General features: G+C 38.7%; 1 protein-coding gene across 1 annotated transcript; it reads left to right on the top strand.

Moving 5' to 3' along the window:
- Positions 1–8,040: 8,040 nt before the first annotated feature.
- LOC134651859 (toll-like receptor 7) lies at positions 8,041–12,802 on the top strand. Its single transcript, XM_063506980.1, has 2 exons — positions 8,041–12,048; positions 12,212–12,802. Exon 1 carries the CDS (start codon positions 8,255–8,257, stop codon positions 12,002–12,004), a length of 3,750 nt encoding a protein of 1,249 aa, XP_063363050.1. The 5' UTR covers positions 8,041–8,254; the 3' UTR covers positions 12,005–12,048; positions 12,212–12,802.
- Positions 12,803–20,643: the final 7,841 nt, after the last annotated feature.

The raw sequence follows: 20,643 nt of genomic DNA, 5'->3' as shown, positions 1-20,643 counted from the left end.
CCTTACATTTCATGCAATAAAATATTGTATAGCAACTATATACATAAACGCAATATTTCACCGACAAAAACGCATTTTTCTTGTTTTGTCCATACTACAAGATGGGCGATGACGTCACGGCCCTTGGCCGTTTTGTATAGGGCGTTTCGCGAGTGAAGTGCGACTGTCCTTTGACTACAATTTCTGACTTTTGTGTTACTTTAATGCAATGGGTCCCATATAGACATTTGATCCTAAAAACAAACCCGATCGATTGATACCATAAAAAAAATTAGTCATGTAGCCTATTCAGCCGACCGATCGAGTTCTCGCACCGTCTAAATAAGCCCTTAGTGTTGGACTTAACACGTTAAGATGCGTTTCAACTTTAGACCTTACATGATAAGGGTTATTTTGAAATGGCAATGCTTATTTAACGTGTTAAAATGCATCAATTTTCAATCCAAAAGCGATAATCGATGGTGTTAACCTTTTCAACGCCAAGAGCCACTAAAGTGGTCGAGTGCTGTCGTGCCCATGACGCCAACAGCCACTAAAAAGGCTATGACGGACGCTGTCAAAGCAATTTTCCTGCTGACAGATAAGGTTTATTTTCGCTCTTCATATTGCAACCATTTGGCGTATAAGCCACATTTTAGCATGGGACGAAAAGCGTTGAAAAGGTTAAAGACTTGAACAAATGTTTTGGTGCATTAGGGTTAATTAGTGCAAGTGGTAAAGATCAAAGATTATTTTGCCTTGTTATAATAATGTATGCCTCAGCATGTTGATACATGCTCGAGTGCTTTAGATTGTTATCATGCAATGACATCATAAACATAATGTAATTCTCCTAGTACCGATTATGGTATGTCATGTTACAATGGTGTTAAATATGATCTACGTATCCCGGTTTCATACTAGCTGTGATCAGTGTCAGTGGTGAAATACAGTTTTATAGTGAAACCTATGAACTTTGAGTGCAACAACTATAATTGTGACAATATCCTAATGGCGTTATTCATAAACGCCTGTTAAGTCTAAAAAGCCCTTGATAATCGTTTGTCCTTATCCGTCGTTTTGACATTAATGTTTGTTAGAAAGGGATATTAGAATTTAACAAAGGCATGCTAGGTTTTATGAACATGGGTATACTTTTTCTCCACAGCTTGTGGAAACTCGACTACTTAGTTTTTCTAGTCAATCGCTTGAGTAATCTCCATTTGGTCCGATTTTTATTTTGTCGATTTTTTTTCGTAAGTTTTCGATTAAATTTGGCTGGTTTAGCTCCTCATTGTGGGCGGGATAAATGGGTTAATCAACTGTTTCTTGTCACACGTTGCTATGGTTACGGTCTCCTGAGTCACTCTAAAAATTCAAGGTTTTTCGTATTTAAATGAACCAAATTTGCATTTTATGGTAGTTATAAGACCTTTCCATAATGGGACATCTACTGAGCATGTTAGTAGAACATGGTACAGCAGTTCTTCTAACAATCTATGCTACTATTGTCTCCTCGCTGATGGGACAGAATAACAACTAGAAATAGTTGATTGACCCAAATAAGTAATGCCAATGGGACAAAAAAATTGTGTGAGATTTTCCGTTAAGTTTTCGTAAGTCAGAGGAAGATTTTGTAGGACATACAGTATTAATATCTTATATTGTACAGAATAGGGAAAGGGAACTTTATCTATCCACCAAATTCTATCAAAATCTGACGAATAAAAAAATTCGACAACAATAAAAATTCGCCCAATTTATTGCGCCAGACAATATATTTTTCGCTAAAAGTATATATAGTAATAAAAATGTGGCCTTTTAGGCAGCAGATTGCTGTTTTAACTGTTACTTGTCTTTGCCGTGCGACATACTCATAAAAGTCATAAAATAACCAGTCACTTCGAAAATAAATATTGACTGCATGTTTTCTAATGAAACAATGTTCGGTTTCATTGTTATTTTAACTATTGATAATATTGACGGGTGTCGCATAGTTTTATAGAAATGCGAATCTTTTATGTATGACTCATGCCGTAATGACTAATATATGTACGAAGTGGGTTATTTAAATGTTTAAATGGTTTGGTAAGCAAAGTTACGGGACATTCGGAGTGGCCAAAAATAAAATGTTAATTAATTAGTATGAACTAAACTTTCGAAATCCGGTACCAGAATGAATATTTGAGTGTTTGTAAACTCATCATCCTCAAAGACAGTGATTATGATTTGTGTAAATTTTTGCTATAACTTGATGAATAGTAACTCGTCCTTAGCTAGAAAGTGTAACGCTTCTTTTCAGTAATGATGGCTGTTCAAATGTTCGAACAATACCTACATCTACATACAGATTTGAATAATCCTTTACCATCGTATTTTCACGGAAACGCACGACGTGTATTGCTATTTCAGTCGGTCTCAGTACGAAAAGTACTGAGGTAGACTGAAGTAGCATGACAAATACGAACGTTTCTGAGAAAATACGATGGCAAATGATTGTTCAATACATTTGTACGCTATCATTGGGGCTACATAAGTAAGACTGAACCATTGACATATACAGGGTGGCCGATTTAGATCGGTCAGTATGGGAAAATCTGAAACTATAAGACATACGACGATCTCTTCTTAGGAACCATGTCATCGATTTTAGTAACAAGAAAAACTGCATTCATACATTAAAAAAAAATGTGTACTCAGCTCGGGAATCGAACCCGGACGTTTTAAAAAAAATATCTAAAATTATTTATATTTAGATATCGATTGTGTAGGTCTTAAGCAGTAAATGTTACTATGAAACATGATGTCTGAAATAAATAAAATGCATTGTATTCATATCCTTTAATTTATTTTAGTATGTTTTCGAAATGGCCACCATTTTTTTCAATACATTTTACATCAAAAAAAATTAAATGTATGAATGCAGTTTTTCTTGTTACTAAAATCGATGACATGGTTCCTAAGAAGAGATCGTCGTATGTCTTATAGTTTCAGATTTTCCCATACTGACCGATCTAAATGGGCCACCCTGTATATCTAGGGACTGGCTTTACGGGCAATAATAATGAGGCATGACGTGGGCCAGTACAGCGGTGTGAAATCGCTACAACCCGATTGGTTGATGAGTTCGCATCACGCGCGCGATTGGTTGACGAGTTCGCATTACGCGCGCTATTGGTCGCAACTAGTTGCGTTAGACTGCACGATTGGCTGGAATTCGTGAGTAACACCGCTGAACTAGTACCATTTTTAGTGCCCCATTAGCTCGTCCTTAGATAATAATACGTCAATGGACTGAACATGATCCCAAGCTGCAACTGACAATTTACGTTCATTAGTTCAATTCTACTATTACGCCAGCTGTACACACTCGTCGAGTCTCGGCACCGCTCCGGCCCAATCGGAGAAGGAGGAAACGAGACGAGAGCTGTACACACTCGTTCTCGGCCTGTCTTGGTATCTCAACGAGTGTATACAGCCGGCATTAGTCACTCGGTGGGTTTCTTCCTATAGTTGTTAAGATAGGGGCGCTAAAGTATTGTGATAGTATATCTAATGGCTATGCTAGACATTGTTATTGGACAATTGTGATGTCATTTCTCAATATTCGACATCTGCCGTTATAATGGCTCTGGATATTTATTTTGTTGCGTGCGTCAACGAATTTAAAGTAGTTTGTGCCTTTAGTTAATATGAAGTTTTTTGTAAATATTATAACTAAGTGTAAGGCCTGAGTGGACGCTGGAGTTGGGCGTGCAGCGGGGCGGGGCGTGCGGCGTGCATGTTAAACAAATGCAAGCGTATAGGAGCGGCCTTAGTGCACGCTGCTCACATCACGCGTGAGCCCACAGCCACGCTGCACGCCCCGCCGAACGCTCCGCTTCGAGCGTCCACTCAGGCCTTACACTAAGGATGTTTTCTTTGATACCATGCCGCCATGAAATTATGTTTAACATCTGATAACTACTGAAATACGTATCTATGTAATAGTCCTTTAAAATTGTAAATTAACCCTATCGTGCGCGGCCGTCATCGTGAACCTTGTCGGAATGCACGAAGGTCGATATTGGGATGCAGTCTCGCGCGTCAGTTGATGTCTTTATCAGTGAAAGGGTTAAACTTGAAGTGTGTTAAAATTGCATTTAAGCATCGCTTTCTTGAATTACACGCTGTTTGTAATCTATTACACGCATCTTGGTTTACTAAAGAGGTATATTTTTTTACATTTCAGTATTTTCTGCTAGGTAATCGGGACATGTAATGAAGTATCGAGAAGAAGGAATTGTAATTCTTGACTATTTATTGCGTACAAGTGATATGTTGACAAGTTGATAGTGTGACGAGCCCAGTTGATACCTTTGTAACTTGCGGTTGATTTTATTGTAAATAGTTAATATTTAAGGATAGAAATAAAAAACAAAATAATGAAAATGTGGTTTTAATTACGTTCCTACAAAACTAATTAGACGATGACGCGATACAGGCCGCGTAGCCAACGTGCCATTCGCTTACGCTTCGTAGCGATCGTAACGCAACTGTCACTGTCGCACTAATATGGAAGAGTGATAGAGAGACATAAAGCGAAACTACTACCTATACATATTTTGCAAATAAAACATTTTGAATTTACAAATACAAATACAAATGCATTTATTTCATTACTTTTTACATCAGTTCTTAGGTATAATATAAGGGTTAGGTAGGTAATTAGTCCATCTTAGGTATATGGAGTAAGTAGGTAAGTATTTATCTAAACATTGTGTAAGTAATGAAAAAGGTGCGGGTACAGCTTGCTGAATTTAAACCCGCCCTTGGTCAGCTAATTGGAATGGTATTAAGATTACATAATTTTTAAATTATGAAATTCACAATAAAAAAAAACAAAACATTAGTATTGTAACAATAGTTTCCTTACGGGGTTTTGTTAGAGAGTGAGTCTTCTGTACTTAGTACTATTATTTATTCGGTGCTTTAGTATATAAGGGTGCGACATTTATTTGACAGTGGACTAAAAAAACTTGCACTTATTTTACTTTTCTGTCATATAAATTGTATTGTTCCTACTAATACTAGCTTACTTAAAAAGTAGGTACTTAAAAATATTTATGTTGATTCTCGGAAACGGTCATTGACGTATAATATCTAAGGACGGGCTAATGGGGCACTATACATCGTACTAGTTCAGCGGTGCTACCCACGAATTCCAGCCAATCGTGCAGTCTAACGCGACTAGTTGCGACCAATAGCGCGCGTAATGCGAACTCGTCAACCAATCGCGCGCGTGGTGCGAACTCATCAACCAATCGCGTTGTAGCGATTTCACACTGCTGTACTGGCCCCTGTCATGCCTCATTATTATTGCCCGTAAAGCCAGTCCCTAGATATCTATGTCAATGGAAACGGTACGATAAAGACGATATTAATATAAATATGGACAAATATGGAGAGTTTGTTGAACAGCCGTCGGCCGGTGACATAAAGAAAGACAAACGAATTTTATCTTTTTTTTTTAAACACAGTCTGACGTAACCTTATAATTTTTATCTACTCCCGTACTTTTATTTGTCATTTAAAGGGTCGTGCACACACCTTTAAAACCCTACCTTATAGTTGTCAAGACAAGTCTTTAGTCTATGCCCCAAAAAAGAACTTGTGCATACACGCAGTATCTTTTTGGCGATTTTACGATACTTCGTGTAATGACCACTTAAAAAATATTCAATGAAATACAGTGTTGCCAACCTTATTTTAAATGTCATCTCTCACAAATAAGTGAACCATAGACATGTTTTTTTAAATTTCATTCATTCATTCATTCTTTCCCCGCCCGTACCCTCCATTTTTGCTACTTCTTGAATTAAAAATATTTGTTAAATTTACAATTTTATTTCAAAGTAAGTGCATGGTCGTAGAAAAAGTATTGTATGCCGTTTTGTTTAACTGAGTCAAAAAATACTCGTGGCGTCTTTATTAACAATTTTCGGCTTCGCCTCAAATTGTTACTCACGCCACTCGCCTTTTTTGACTTCTCTTAAACAACGGTTGCATAAAATACTATATTAAGTTTATTCAGTTGTAATATTAACGCGCGTTGTATGCAGATAAGTTTTTGATGTACGTAAGTACTAAGTACTATAAAACTATAATTACAAGTATAACTATAGTGGTACCTATATCCTATATCTCTATTTTGAAAAGTATTCCAGGATGACAGATACTTTTGACGCGTTGTTTCACTTTCAATGCTGTGATTAAGGCTGTGATGATGACCTACATTTCAAGTGCATTAGGTAATTGAGTCAAAACTTTTTTTTTGTATGAGGTAGCATTAATGCATCATTCTTGTTTTTTTAAAGCCAAATATTCTTGCTGAACATGTCATAATGAAGAAATTTTCAGTACTTAAAATGTATTTATATGGGGCATTATCTATGAAAAGGGACCTTATTGTCGATGGCGCTTACGCCGCACAGCGTCGCGCGGCATTGTATTTATATCGGAGCATCGTTAATAATGGCGTAAGCGCCATCGACAATAAGGTCCCTTTTCATAGATAACGTCACATATATCGTTAACTATTAATTCTGTATGGTTTAGTATGGTAGAGAAGAGGCCGATTACTGGCACGTTGACCCAGTTTTAATTAAACTGTATTAATTACGGAAACTGTATTATTTTCAACACTGTTCAAGAATACATTGAACTCAAGTAATTAATTAGATTAAAAGTAGTTAGAGCACATTAGGAGCAGTTTACATTAATTAAGTCGCTGGAGCCATTAAGTTCACTCGGTGCTTGAAGTGTCTTCGTTGTTATTATAAGCAAAGGTCGTTGATTCTTTCAGAAGCAATCTCTTTCTGGGCATTTCATATAAAAAAATTACTTTAAAGCGCGACTTAAGCTGTGTTTAAAGGGGCCCACTGATTAACAGTCCGCCGGACGATATCGGCCTGTCAGTTAGAACAAAAAGTTGACAGTTCCGAACAACTGACATGCCGATATCGTCCGTCGGACTGGTAATCAGTGGGCCCCTTTAGTCACTTGTCTGACAAAACGTATTAGCTATTTAGTTATGTCAGGCGCATTAACATGCCGTTCGGATTCAAACTATGTACACCGGCATTGCTTCTTCATTGGTCTATATATAAAATAATAAATGGAGATCTGTGTTTTGCCTATTGGCGTACAAATATATAAATATAATAGCTTATTCCTTGTAGCATCTTGTAGGTAATTTAATATTGCATTGTTGTAAACTTAACTGAAGTCAATACAATCACTCGCAACAAACAAACTTACAACTATAAAGTGAAGAGAAACAATAAGTTTGTCACAAAATGTACTCGGAGAGCTCGAATAGCTATTGAGTAAAATGGCTGCATGGCGGAGTAAAATAACTTTTCTTGGAAATATTAAAATTGTAAACTTTATTTGGTAAGTTTGCCCTTGCACGGACTTCTCTTACGCTCTGGGAAATATTATTTTATACATAAGTAGGTCCTTAGTATTAAAGTAGGTGAGGTACAGTTAGCATGGCAAAAGTTGTAGTATCCAAAATTATCTGTAATTATACTAACGAAGCCCCCCATTACAGAAAATATTTTAACGTTATTTGATGTAAGTATATTAAATGGTTACAACTAAATCATGACAGTAGTTACTCTCCCGAAGTTATTAATTAATTTAATTGTTAGAACTAACAATTGTTCTAGCAATTCCCACTGTGGGCAGTGTGGTCTTCTCAAGATTAATGACAACACTCATTGTGTACATCTGTTTTGACCGCACGCTTTGTACGAGAAAATAACCGTAATCAAGTAAAAGTCACGTGACGTAACGGTTCCCTACGAAAACCACCGGGGGTTGTTTAGAATGCGGCAATAGAATTGTTGTGGTCTGGGGGCCTACCGCGAACTTCAAATCCAAATTCTCCTCGTTTACATCTTTGTCACTCAATGCAAAAGTGATAGAGATAGAGAGACTGAGGCATTGAATTTGGATGACCGCAGTAGGCCCCCTGTCCCTTTTGCCGTCTGCCGCGCCAAACGCATTCATCGCATTTCATTGTACGGCAGTCGCGGCTCCGCCGCCGCGGGGGGTACAGTGTGCTCGCTCGCCATGCCGTTCCGTACTCTGCACACTGCTGCGCTGAGGCTATCGAAACCTTTCCGCACATACTACCGAGCCACGGCGACAGTTGAATAGTAAATATGGCCGTGCGCGACGTAAATATCCGACTTTCATTCATCAGACTTTGACAAGTGATCAAAATGATATGGACACAGTGGTTAAAATGATAATTAACGTGATATTGTTTTGTTTTGTGATGGGCGCGGCGCTGACGGAGGCGCCGGACGCGGACGCCTGTTTTCGTGTGTCCGGAGTGAATGGTTCCCTGGAGTGCAACGTGCGGGCTCTGTCCGCGGACAGGGACATCGGTTCGATGCACTCGGACGGCGCCGAGCGGCTCGCGCTCCGCTGCGGCCCGCTGCTGGCCGAGAGCACCCTGCGCGACCACCACTTCAGCAGGATGCAAGGTTTGGCGGATATATCCATCACCAACTGCAAGATACTCCGTCTGCCCGGCAACGTGTTCGAGGGACTCCGAGGCTTGAAGTCCCTGAAGATACGCTCCATGAACAATGACTGGGGCAGCAATAAGGAACTCGAGCTGTCTCTAGGCGCCTTCAACGGCCTGAGAGAACTACACACGCTAGATTTAGGACTTAACAATATTAGGAAAATCCCTTCGGACTTGTTCTGTGCTTTGGAAAATATTATCTCGCTGAATTTAACGCGGAACAAATTGAAATTTGTGGATGAACTCGGTTTCGGACATAAGTGCGGTTCGACTTTACAAACAATAGATTTAAGCTACAACGACATCATGGCTTTGCCGGCCGATTCGGAGATCCTACATCTAAGAAGGCTAACGCAGCTGTTCTTGCAAAATAATAAGATAAACGAGCTGCCAGGCGAAGTGTTCAGCGACCTGCTATCATTAAAAGTTGTGAACCTATCCGACAATGCAATAAATTATTTACCGGAAGGCCTATTTTCCAATACGAGAGAGATTCGAGAGATTTATATGCAGAATAATGAGCTGGAAACTTTACCCAAGAGAATATTTAATCGGTTGGAACAATTGCTCGTTTTAGATCTTTCGGCGAATAAATTGAAGGGCGACCGCATAGAAGATGAAACGTTCGGTGGTCTAATAAGATTAGTCGTGCTCGACGTGTCGCACAACGCCGTTGCGCGCGTCGCCGCGCACATGGTCAAGGACCTGTTCTTCCTGCAGATCCTCAACCTGAGCAACAACAGCATCTCGCACATCGACGACAACGCCTTCGCCCCGCTCTTCAACCTCCACACTCTAAACCTCGGCCAAAACAAACTGCAAGCCATCGAAGAACACGTGTTCAACGGACTTTTTATTCTAAACAAACTTAATCTAAATAACAATTTACTGTCGTACATAAGCGAAAACGCTTTCAGAAACTGTTCCGATTTAAAAGAGTTAGATCTGAGTTCTAATAAGTTAACGAGTGTCCCCGAGGCGATTTTGCAGTTGCCGTTTTTGAAATCTTTAGACTTGGGGGAGAATTTGCTAACTGAAATTAAAAATAATTCATTCCACAATCTCTCTCAGTTGACCGGTTTGCGTTTGATAGATAATCAAATAGGAAACCTTACAGCGGGCATGTTTTGGGGTTTGACAAGTTTACAAGTGCTGAATATGGCAAAAAATAAAATACAGTCCATCGAGACGGAAACCTTTCAAAAGAACACGCAATTGGAAGCCGTCCGATTGGATAGCAACTTCATTTCAGATATAAACGGAGTGTTTGTGTCGTTGACAAAATTGCTGTGGCTAAATCTATCAGAAAACCATTTGGTCTGGTTCGATTACGCTTTCGTACCCGCCAGTCTGAAATGGCTCGACATTCACGCTAACTTTATAGAAATTCTCGGAAACTATTACAAAATTCAGAACGAACTTCAGGTCAAAACTTTAGATGCGAGCCATAATCGATTAGTGGCTATATCGCCGATGTCTATACCGAATAGCGTCGAACTTCTGTTTATAAATAACAATTTTATAGCCAGCGTGGAAACGGACACATTCCTTCAAAAGAGAAATCTTTCTCGTGTCGATATGTATACAAATGAGATCGAAAGTTTGGAATTGAACAGCTTGCGGCTCGCGAGAGTGGCGGACGATCGCGCCCTGCCGGAGTTTTACATTAGCGGCAACCCATTTCGCTGTGATTGCACGATGAAATGGCTTCTGCTCATCAACTCGCTAGATTCCCGGAAATATCCGCGAGTCATGGACCTAGAAAATGTAATTTGCAAGGAATCCTACGTTCGCGGCGTGAAATACCTCCCTGTCAGCTCTCTGCATATCAAAGACTTCTTATGTAAGTTCGAGACTCACTGCCCGGAGGGTTGTCATTGTTGCGATTCCATAAACTGCGACTGCAAAACCGTCTGCCCTAAAAACTGCTCTTGTTATCACGACTCGACCAAGTCGACGAGCGTTATCGATTGTTCTTTAAAACAACTAAAATTAGTTCCACTTAACTTTCCTTTGGACTCAACTCATGTATATTTAGACGGAAATGTTTATAATGAATTAAACGGGACTGTTTTCGATCCGATGCCTAAAGCGGTCGTTCTTTATTTAAACTCTAGTAACATCGCGCATATCGAAAATGACACGTTCAACCGGTTGAGCGAGCTGCGTATATTGCATCTCGACAATAACAGACTGACGCGATTACGCGGGCTCGAATTTGCAAAGTTGAGCAACTTGAAAGAATTGTATCTGCAGAATAACATAATAGAACACATTTCAAATGAAACTTTTTATTCGTTGGCAGCCCTGGAAGTTTTACGCTTGGACGGAAACAGACTCGTGAATTACGGACTGTGGCACTTAGACAATAACAAAAAGTTGCAAACGCTCTTCGTGGGCGGGAATCGTTGGTCTTGCGACTGTAAATATTTACAAGGTTTTTTGACGTACATATCGCAAAACGTAGAAAAAGTGATGGATATCGGTAGCGTGTGGTGTGTGAACGGGCCCGAGGCGGCGAGGAAGCCTTTGAATCTAAATGTCACGGTCTGCAGTGAAATAAGCGATAGCTCTGTGATAAGCGCTTTCTTCGTGTCCAACAACCTGCCATTAGTGGCGTCCGTGCTGACGGGGTTCATGCTTATTTTATTGATACTAGTGCTAGTGTTCACGTTTAGATACGCTTGTAGAATGTGGTTGTTCTCCAACTGTGGGATCAAGCTGTCGCCTCTGGCGGGAGCGTTCGAGGATGCGGATAAGCTTTACGACGCGTACGTCTGCTACAGCCCTAAAGACGAGGAGTTTGTGATCGAGTCTTTAGCCAGAGAGCTCGAGAACGGTTATCCGTCTTACCATCTTTGTTTACATTACCGCGACGTACCTCAATTTGAGGCGACATACGCGCAGTTTCCTGATTTAGTAGTCGAGGCGACGGAAGCTTCTCGTCGCATCATTGTAGTCCTAACAAAGAACTTCATCTTAACCGAGTGGTCTCAGATGGAGTTCCGGCAGGCGCTGCAGCGGGCGCTAAGAAAGAATCCACATAAATTAATAATAGTCGCCGCGGGCCTCGTCCCACGAGATCCGGAATTGAAGTCATATTTCAAAACGGGTTTGGAGATAACGTGGAAAGAGAAACGTTTTTGGGAGAGATTACGTTACGCGATGCCGTTGTCTAAACGGCGCAGTCATAAGTTGAAGCGTCTCAATTACGGGAGGAGCTCTAACACCTATACGATGGACGCGTCGGTCCTGAACAGCACGTGTCAGACGCTGTGTGGGAAGTCGGCTACGTCGGCCGAGCGCTCGCCCGCGGACCGGCCGCTGTCTGAACACATATATTCGACTATAGACTCTGACTACTCCTCGGCCGACTACCATTCGAGGCACCATCCGCCACAATCTGTGGTGCTACAACACACTGTGCAGACATATCTCGTGTAAAGCGTGGAAAAGGTTGTGTTAATGAGATAAATACCTACATACGAGTAGATCAATCTGTTTTAAAATACGTTGTGACACTTTAAGGGTAACATTCCATTTCTGACCGCAGCTGCACTACTGGTACTGAACGCGTCGCTGTTACTGTCAATTTCCATAGTAAAATGAACAGTAGTGCAGCTGCGGTTGAAAATGGACTGTCACCTTTAGCGCTAATAGAGCAGTTCAATTTATGATATTCGCTGGCGCCCGCTCAAAACTCAAAAACACTAATTAAATAATTAAACATGTTAAATACTAGAATAGAAATGCATTACCGATCAGCGAACCGAAAAAGCAATCAGTAATTCCGTTCAGCTGATCACCAACAGACGATAATTGATCAGTTGGCGATTGTATCTCGTTCAACAGTCACACGATTTTGCGACCGTGTGTAATGTAGGCATTTATCTCACTAGCGCAAATGAGCCAACTTTGGTCACAGCTAAAAACCTCGGACGATGATCTCGTAATCGATTCTATACCTCTATTAAACTTTAGCGTAGCGTTAGCCATCGCTAATTCATTGTTATAGAAATTGTTGAGCATTGTATATAGTAACAATCTTGTAATACCTTTTGTACAATATTGATACCAAATTTTGCATTTCAAGTTGCTTCTCAGTATTTATTAATTTATACTTTGTATAGAAGTTGTTAAGTATTAATTCAAAAGACTGTAAATTATTGTGTAGTCGTATTCTTATCGGCTGATATTTAAATAGGTTCGTATGTAAATAAAAAGGTTTATAAATTATGAAAATGATTTTTTTATGATTCTACCGGATGGAAATGAAGCTGTTAAAGTCGGTATTAAAATGCATGTTTTGTTCTATTTCCGATTCAGTTTTAACGACGAAAGAGGCAGCTGGTTTGTGTAAACAGAATAAAAATGAGTGGCGAGGCAACGGCGGGGGCGTATGTTTTCAATATCTACTTACACAAACCTGCTCGCAATGTTTCTATTCAACTTGTTTTCTTTTACACATTTTGCAAATGGGAAAATAACGCTACGAGTCTTTGATAGCGTAGGTACTATTACGTCTATTACGAACGAGATACCCAGTCTAAACTGTCTTGGAAATATCTCATTACCAAGTCAAGCGTTTTGTGTCCACTCTTTCATATGCCAGACGTCGCTAAAAACGTTATTTTCTTAAGTTAACTGTGCTTTAAAATTTGACATAAAAGCTGCTATATTTGATTCAACCGAGCTCAGTGAAGTGTGAATATCTTAAGATTTACAGTCACGACTTGCTTCATATTTTTCTAGTTGCTTCTAACTTTTTTAATATCTAAGAATCTCTGCAGGTGGTGTAGGTATTCTCTTGATAATTCACTCGAGAGCAATTTCATTGCCCGTCACATTATTATTACTATGCAAAGAGATCCGTTATTATTGATTGGCCAAATGGCCATAGGCCATAGGTGTCCAAATAATCTCCAAAAAATTTGACGATACTATAAATAATAATGTTCTTTTCCACATAAGATTACTTTTTTAGCGATTAGATTGCCATGGGGGCCTAACCAAGACGACAATTTGTCCATCAAAAAGCGCTAAACGATAATTTAAAAATGTGTCAATTTCATACATTAGTTAAGTTTCGGTTGGCGTTTTATATCAAAAATTGTCACCTTGGCTGCCTAGCCAAGGTGACAATTTTTGATATAATTTTTGATATGGGGGCCTCCCCAGGTTAGTAACACACGAATACAAGTCAGCCACGCATGTTTTGCCTTCTAGCTGCCTCGCCAGCTAATGCGGTATTGGATTATTCAATTAACAGGAACTCATTAACAGCACAGGTGTACTCTACTCCGCATTCCTGGAACTGGGACCAACTTTGTATACACAATCAAATGTTTAGATGTGAAGTATTTAGGTATGATCGTACGTAGCACGACATTTAACAGACCAGTAGACTTAAAAACAACTTGACTATATAATTTGTACGAAAAAACACTGAATTTTTGCAGTGCGATTCCGTTACATATAGGTACATACATATTATGGTCATTTAAAGCCGGTGTCGATGACGTTAGTACCTGCAAAAAGTCTAAATAAGTAGGTAATATCTTTACATTCGGGGTTTCTTTGTTAAAATTTTATAGTGAAGTTGTTTTTATGTAAATACAAACTTACATTATGTTCTATTATTGGAGGATTCGTTTCAAGTGCTCCTCTACGCGCGACGAAAGCAACAAAATATAAAGAATATTTCGAGGTCAACGTTGAACAATAATAACAATTATTATTCTTTTCTATTCAATAATGCATGACATGATATAGATATTACGAGTACTTTAACGGATTTTCGAATAAATACGTAAAATTAGCAATATGATAGACTTTTTGTCGATACTATAAAGTGAGTCGAAAGTGTATCCCTATGAAGGCGTATATAATTACACTGAGAAAAAAAAATCGTTTAAAACAATTGAAATTGCATTAACGTTTAATGCTTTAAACAGTTCCATATGAGCCTATCGAACCAAGCAGTAAAGTTTACTGTTTGTACGTTATACGTACTTACGTACGTTTGTTGATATTGTAAAAGCAGTTAATCTTAATGAAATAATTTTAATGTGTGCTTGATAGATCATATTTTTTCAGTGTAGAGTGACAGTGAAAAATGCCCGCAATTTGCGAATTTCGATTTTTGCGGTAGGCCCCCAAGGTGGCAGATACTTTTAACACGTTGTGTCCGCTACTCAATACCAATATGCTGACTGTACACTCTACCTAACCTATAAATCAATATATATAAGTACCTAAGTATAAGTATGCCTAAACATAAAACGTTTCAGCGATGAGCAAACAAATTGCGATATTACCGAGAAAGTAATAACAAAGTCTAGGAGTCTAGCTTATCGGTCTGATGTTTTGCCGTTCTGACTTTTTGCAGAGTCGCAAAAAACTCGTCGCCTTTCTTTTTACTCCAGTCCCTACTCCCTAGGGCCGCGTGTTTCGTATCTAGTTATTAAGACTAGGTTTTTGTCTAACAAAAATAAGAAAGAAAAGTGAATTACATAATTTTTACGATGAGTTTTTTAAACGCCTGAAAACAGTGTAGCTAATGTGATAAATGTCTTATTAAATACATAATTATACATATATTAAATGGGTCACTAACGTATTTTAAGTCGAAAATTGCTCGATATGTTTCACTCTATATCGAAAATTCGCCAATATGGCGCTTAGGCAACTTATGCACTTAGGGTAGATCGAAGCGAATAGGATCACAGGGCAAATCGGATCAGGCTAGAAATCTGTATTTTGTAGTTGTTAAAAATATTCCATATGACTGGCTCAGGCTAAAAGAAGAGACACGGTGTAGGTAATTTTATTGTGCTCATTAGCAACTGCTCATGAGGCTCATGAGCACAACTCAACTGAGTTGACTGATTTTCATCTTGATCCAATTTGCCCTGTGATGCTATTCGTCTCGGTCTACAGTATTTTGCCATAGAACTACCGGAACTACGACATTCAAGTGGGGACCTAGCGCCCGTAGTCTTTGAGGGGCTGTCCAAACGCCTTATAGAGGCTTCTGGTGACCAGAGGGCTGGCCAATATTTTGCCCTGCGGATCGGCATTGCCATCCAGCGGGGCAATGCGGCCAGCCTTTTGGCCACCGTACCGACCGACTAGTACGACTTAGGCGATTTTATTTATTTATAATTTTTAATTTAGGTAAGTGTTATTTATTATGTTTTACAAAAATAAAAACTATTTGAGACTTAAATTCAAGTATTGGTCACAGCTGAACGAAGATATTCCAGATAATTTTGGAGCATGGTTGAGTGGTTTTACGGTAGGTATGCCTGTTTGCAACCGACGTGACGTGGTATAAAAATAGTGTAAAATAATTTATTTTATTTATTAATTTTTGGTACAAGCTTTTATCGCTGACTGTACTTTTCTTACGACAGACAACTAATACTCATCGAGACAATTCTAAAAACCCGTAACACAATTAGGTTGCGTTGTTTCATCACAGAGTTCCTATGGCCGCCTCCTGTCTACATCATCAGATCAGCTCGATGGTACCATAATATTGCATTGTCAACCGACTTACATGTGTACCAGGGATGTTGCGGATGCAGATTTTTTGACATCCGCGGATGCGGATGCGGATGCGGATTTTTAAAGGCTCACATCCGCGGATGCGGATGCGGATGCGGATGTCAAGATTAGGTACTTAGAAAACGTCAAATATTACATTTTTAGTATTTTTTTATTAAAAAAACCAAACGTTTAGTATTTGAGCAAGAATATAGGTGCGTTATATTTAATAAACAGTAACTTCGCCGACTTTTCTGGATCTAGACGATTTCGTTATAGGTAGGTAATGACGAAATTACCTAGCACTTACGCCGCCGCTAAGACGTTCCTGTACCGACTTGTTCAACATCCGCATCCGCATAAGCTCCGCATCGATTTTATGCGGATGCGGATGCGGATGCGGATGTTGAAAATAATGCGGATGTTCCGCGGTTGCGGATGCGGATGCGGATGTTCGCAACATCCCTGATGTGTACCTATGCAAAATTTCAGCTCAATCGGAAACCGGGAAGTGGATCAAATTTAACTTGCAAGATTTGATTACAGACCGACAACGGGACAGGTGAAACTAAATAAAATACTTGTAAAAAAAAATATCATTTAGGTTTGCCAACAGCAAACCAATTTGAGGCATAATGTGTGTTTTTATTCGCTTTCCGCAATCTTGGTGAAGTATTTTGTTTTATGTGCGAAAGTTACCGCGCCGCGAGATATCGAAGATTGATGCGATAGGTATTTGTGTAGAACAGTCAGCTTTTTATAAATAGCCGTTGTTGCTATGATTTGATGTACATTCACAATTTTGATGTTAGATGTTAGAAATACAAATAATACGCCCTCATCATTAGAACCGCGGCAAATTGTATTATGCCTATAAAATTACACTTATGCACGACCGTGGATAATCACCACTTTAAAATAAATGAATATAAAATTATATTAATATTTTTCATCACTTCACCTTCTGTGTCACAGTATAGACATAGACAGTAACTCAACTTTGGACAATTTACGACCGATCAAACGATTTTCTACCTATTGACGTACTTCCTGACATGAGTTCCAGGCGTCCTTTTAAATAAGTGTACCTACTTACTAAAACATCAGCAATATGACTGAATGAATACAGGTTCACGAAAGCCGAAATATGTATCGGTATACAGCCTAAGTCACCGTTTTATTGGTTTATCTGTTACACATAGATATTATGTATTTTTTTTATCATTCCATTCCATTCCATTCGTGCCAGATTTCGTGAATCGACCTGTACTTATAAATCACGCAATTTTTTTACAAGTAGCTTGAAGAAAGTAATGCAATTTAATTATTGTCTATGTAGTTACAATGGGTACTAATTAATAAAAGGTATTAATTAGTCGTGTCCTTTATTAACAAAATTGGTTTAATGATGAACCTTTGACAATGAAAATGCCGTCCTTAATTTAGAAATCATTTGCATTATATAACAGCGAAAATCCAAGTTTGCAACATGCGGGCATTTTTCTCTTTCACTCTAATTACGCCTTTATTGGAGTAAAAGAGAAAGATCCCCGCAATTTGCGAATTTCGGTTTTCGCGGTAGGCCCTCAGGACTCCCAGTTATGAGCGTTCTATTGAAAGCAGTTGATTAACTGCAAGTTTATAAACTGTGCCCATGCTCAGGCGCCGATGACTCGCAGTTCTCTGGCTCATTTTGAAAAGATCGTAAGTGCACCAGGCTCACAATGTTTTAACAACCTTTTCCTAAATAGAAGTGGCCAGGGCTTCCGCTCGGTAACTCCAATATAATTACGAATAAAGAGCATGAAAGATAATGCTGTAGGTATGGGAGATAATGTAGTCAGCGTACCGTGAATGCCGGCGTGGATAGAGTATGGAAGTGTTTCAATAACGCTGGTATAGGGCTTGTATCTATTTCAATAATACTGCTTCTGTATCAGATTTGTGGTATGTGTAGTGTAGGTAAGTAGGTATCTATACAGTATGTAAAGTATAAACTAACGAAAACCATTTACTCAAACCCGTTAATGTGTAGGTCACACTGAGCAACTTTTACTATGGCACCGACCCCGAAATCGCGAAAAAAAAATTTACTCTCCCATAGAAAATTTCAATGCTAGACCAGCAAAATGTATGAAACAACCAAATTTTTTTTTCGCGATTTCGGGGTCGGTGCCATAGTAAAAGTTGCTCAGTGTGACCTACACATTAACGGGTTTGAGTTTGAGTAAATGGTTTTCGTTAGTTTACATACTGTATATTTTGTTAGGCGTCATATGTGTTGCTTTAGAAAAAATAAATAACGAGTAAAGAAGCTGTAACACGACAGTAAAGTTGTATAGTACAATATTATTTACAGTACATATGGGGCTACTTTTCCGCACTAGTGCGTAAAATAGCACTTTTCGTGCGTATGTCGAAACTTAAAAGTGCCATATGTACTGTAAAACGTTGTTCGATACACGTGCGAATAGGTAATTCGCAACTCGGGTCGATTTAAAACACTCCCTTCGGTCGTGTTTTAATTTATCGCCACTCGTTTCGAATTTCCTCTTTTTCGCACTTGTATCGAAAATAACTATTACAATAATAATATGATGAGGTGACGCGTCTTGAAAAAAAAGTAAAGTAAAGATGCAAAAAATCCTATATCCATTAAACAAATTGAAGAGCTTCATTGAAGTATTATGAAATATATGTATGTGACTATGTGGTAACGCAATTCTAAGGGAAATGAAATGATAAATCCGTTCGATTCCAGCAAAAGTGCGACATTTCGGAACCTTTCTGTGCATGTATCCATTAACTGTCAACTAACTGAGGGTCAACCGCGAAAAACGAAAATATATTTTTTTTTTACCTCTGCCTCTCTATCGCACAAATATGGTCCGTGTCCAAGCCACCAGACGTGCGGCATTTTCACGCACACAACCGATAGGTAACCAAATAGACATTCATAAATATGAATTTTAATATTAACATCTCCACTTCCCACAAAGCAAATAACACATGTCTTTTATCTAAGGAATCTGCTTTCAATTCCATACGTCTGTCCGGAATGACATGTTTCTCGGAAAGTATGTACCTACTTGATTTTAATGGAATCTTACCTAATATTTTATATTGTTAGCTCTTTCACGAACATGCCTGAATATTAGGTTTTGCGTGATCTCTTGACGGTATGAAAGAACAAAGCCTAGTTTTTAGTGAGGTACCGATTATTGTTTAAAAACAAGCAACAACGGTTGCACTCCGGGAGTGCCGATATAAGTGAAAACTCGCCTCACTATGTCACCGACGCCCGGTAACACGATACATACGTTTAGCGGAGGTATTCTATTTATTTATTATATATTATTATCATTCTCAAATAAGATCACACTTTTTCATTGACACGTTTATTTACATACTACCATGACAACGTCAAATTATTTGAACGTAGGTAAAGAGTCTTGAAAAGGAGTCCGCAACATAAATGTCAAATAACATTGAGTTTTTCTTTATTGATTTAAATGCCATTAAAATTATGAATGGCCACCTTACGGGGCTTACGGTCACGTGATCGCCTTACGCTGTCTCGAGTTTATCATTTTTTCCCCACCTCAAATAATGCCCAGCGCCGCTAAAGAAGTTTCACTTCAAAAAATTGTTTAAAGTTATCACTAATGTAAATCGGTATTTTGTCGGTGCAACATCCCTCTTTAACGCGAAAGAATTTTCAAAAGAAATCATTACGTTATGACACGAAGTAGAATGCGTCCCTAATTCCACCACAGCGCGTAGTACGCCGGGCACGTAAGCGACACGTGCTGGTGTTATCTTGTATCGTGTTCGTGCCGAGTTCCAAGAACGCGCGTTCCGGGCACGCGTCTAACTTATTATATTACATACCTATATTATATATTTAGGTATCGGGTAGGTATGTGCAGTAGTTTCCTAGTATTCGGTGGCTACTGGATTGCGTTTGTAAACATTGAACGTTTAGCCACGTAGTGCTAAGGTCAAAAGGAACTATGTTGTATTGTTTTGTGATACTATACAAGTATGTCAAAGTAACAAGCTCTGTTAAATGTGCTTTTAATTTCTGGACGATAATGTAAAAACTATACGATGCTATGAAATAAAACCCTATGAAATCTCAATATTTGCTATTTCCTAATCATCTAGTTTTGCAAATACATATAAGTATATTATACTAAACCTCAAGCGGAAGATAAGTTATTTTGTGAAGAAGTTCTAATTATTACCCACCTTGAATCTCTATTAAATAGAGATTCAAGGTGGGTTTAATAGAGTCTATTAAATATCGATCTCGCGAGATCTCGACACGAGATGCGAGCTGTCGAGCGAATTTTCGAGATTCAATCTCGATTTATGCAATCTTGGTCGAGATCTCGAGAAATTATCGTTCATTAAATATCAGACAAATTGTGACCAGTCCACTAACCCTTAAAATGCACATGTTTAAGCCCATAAAGTTATTTAAGGGGAAGTTAAAAATTCAAATTGTTAAAACATCGACTAAATCATTCTTC

The sequence above is a fragment of the Cydia amplana genome, chromosome 10, assembly GCF_948474715.1.
Source record: "Cydia amplana chromosome 10, ilCydAmpl1.1, whole genome shotgun sequence".
NCBI lineage: Eukaryota > Metazoa > Arthropoda > Insecta > Lepidoptera > Tortricidae > Cydia > Cydia amplana.
The sequence above is the reverse complement of the archived record's forward strand: the minus strand, read 5'-3'. Positions and strand labels throughout refer to the sequence as shown.

What these genes read in the sequence shown, in the direction of transcription:
- LOC134651859 (XM_063506980.1), top strand. Translation starts at nt 8,255, where the DNA reads ATGGACACAGTGGTTAAAATGATAATTAACGTGATATTGTTTTGTTTT.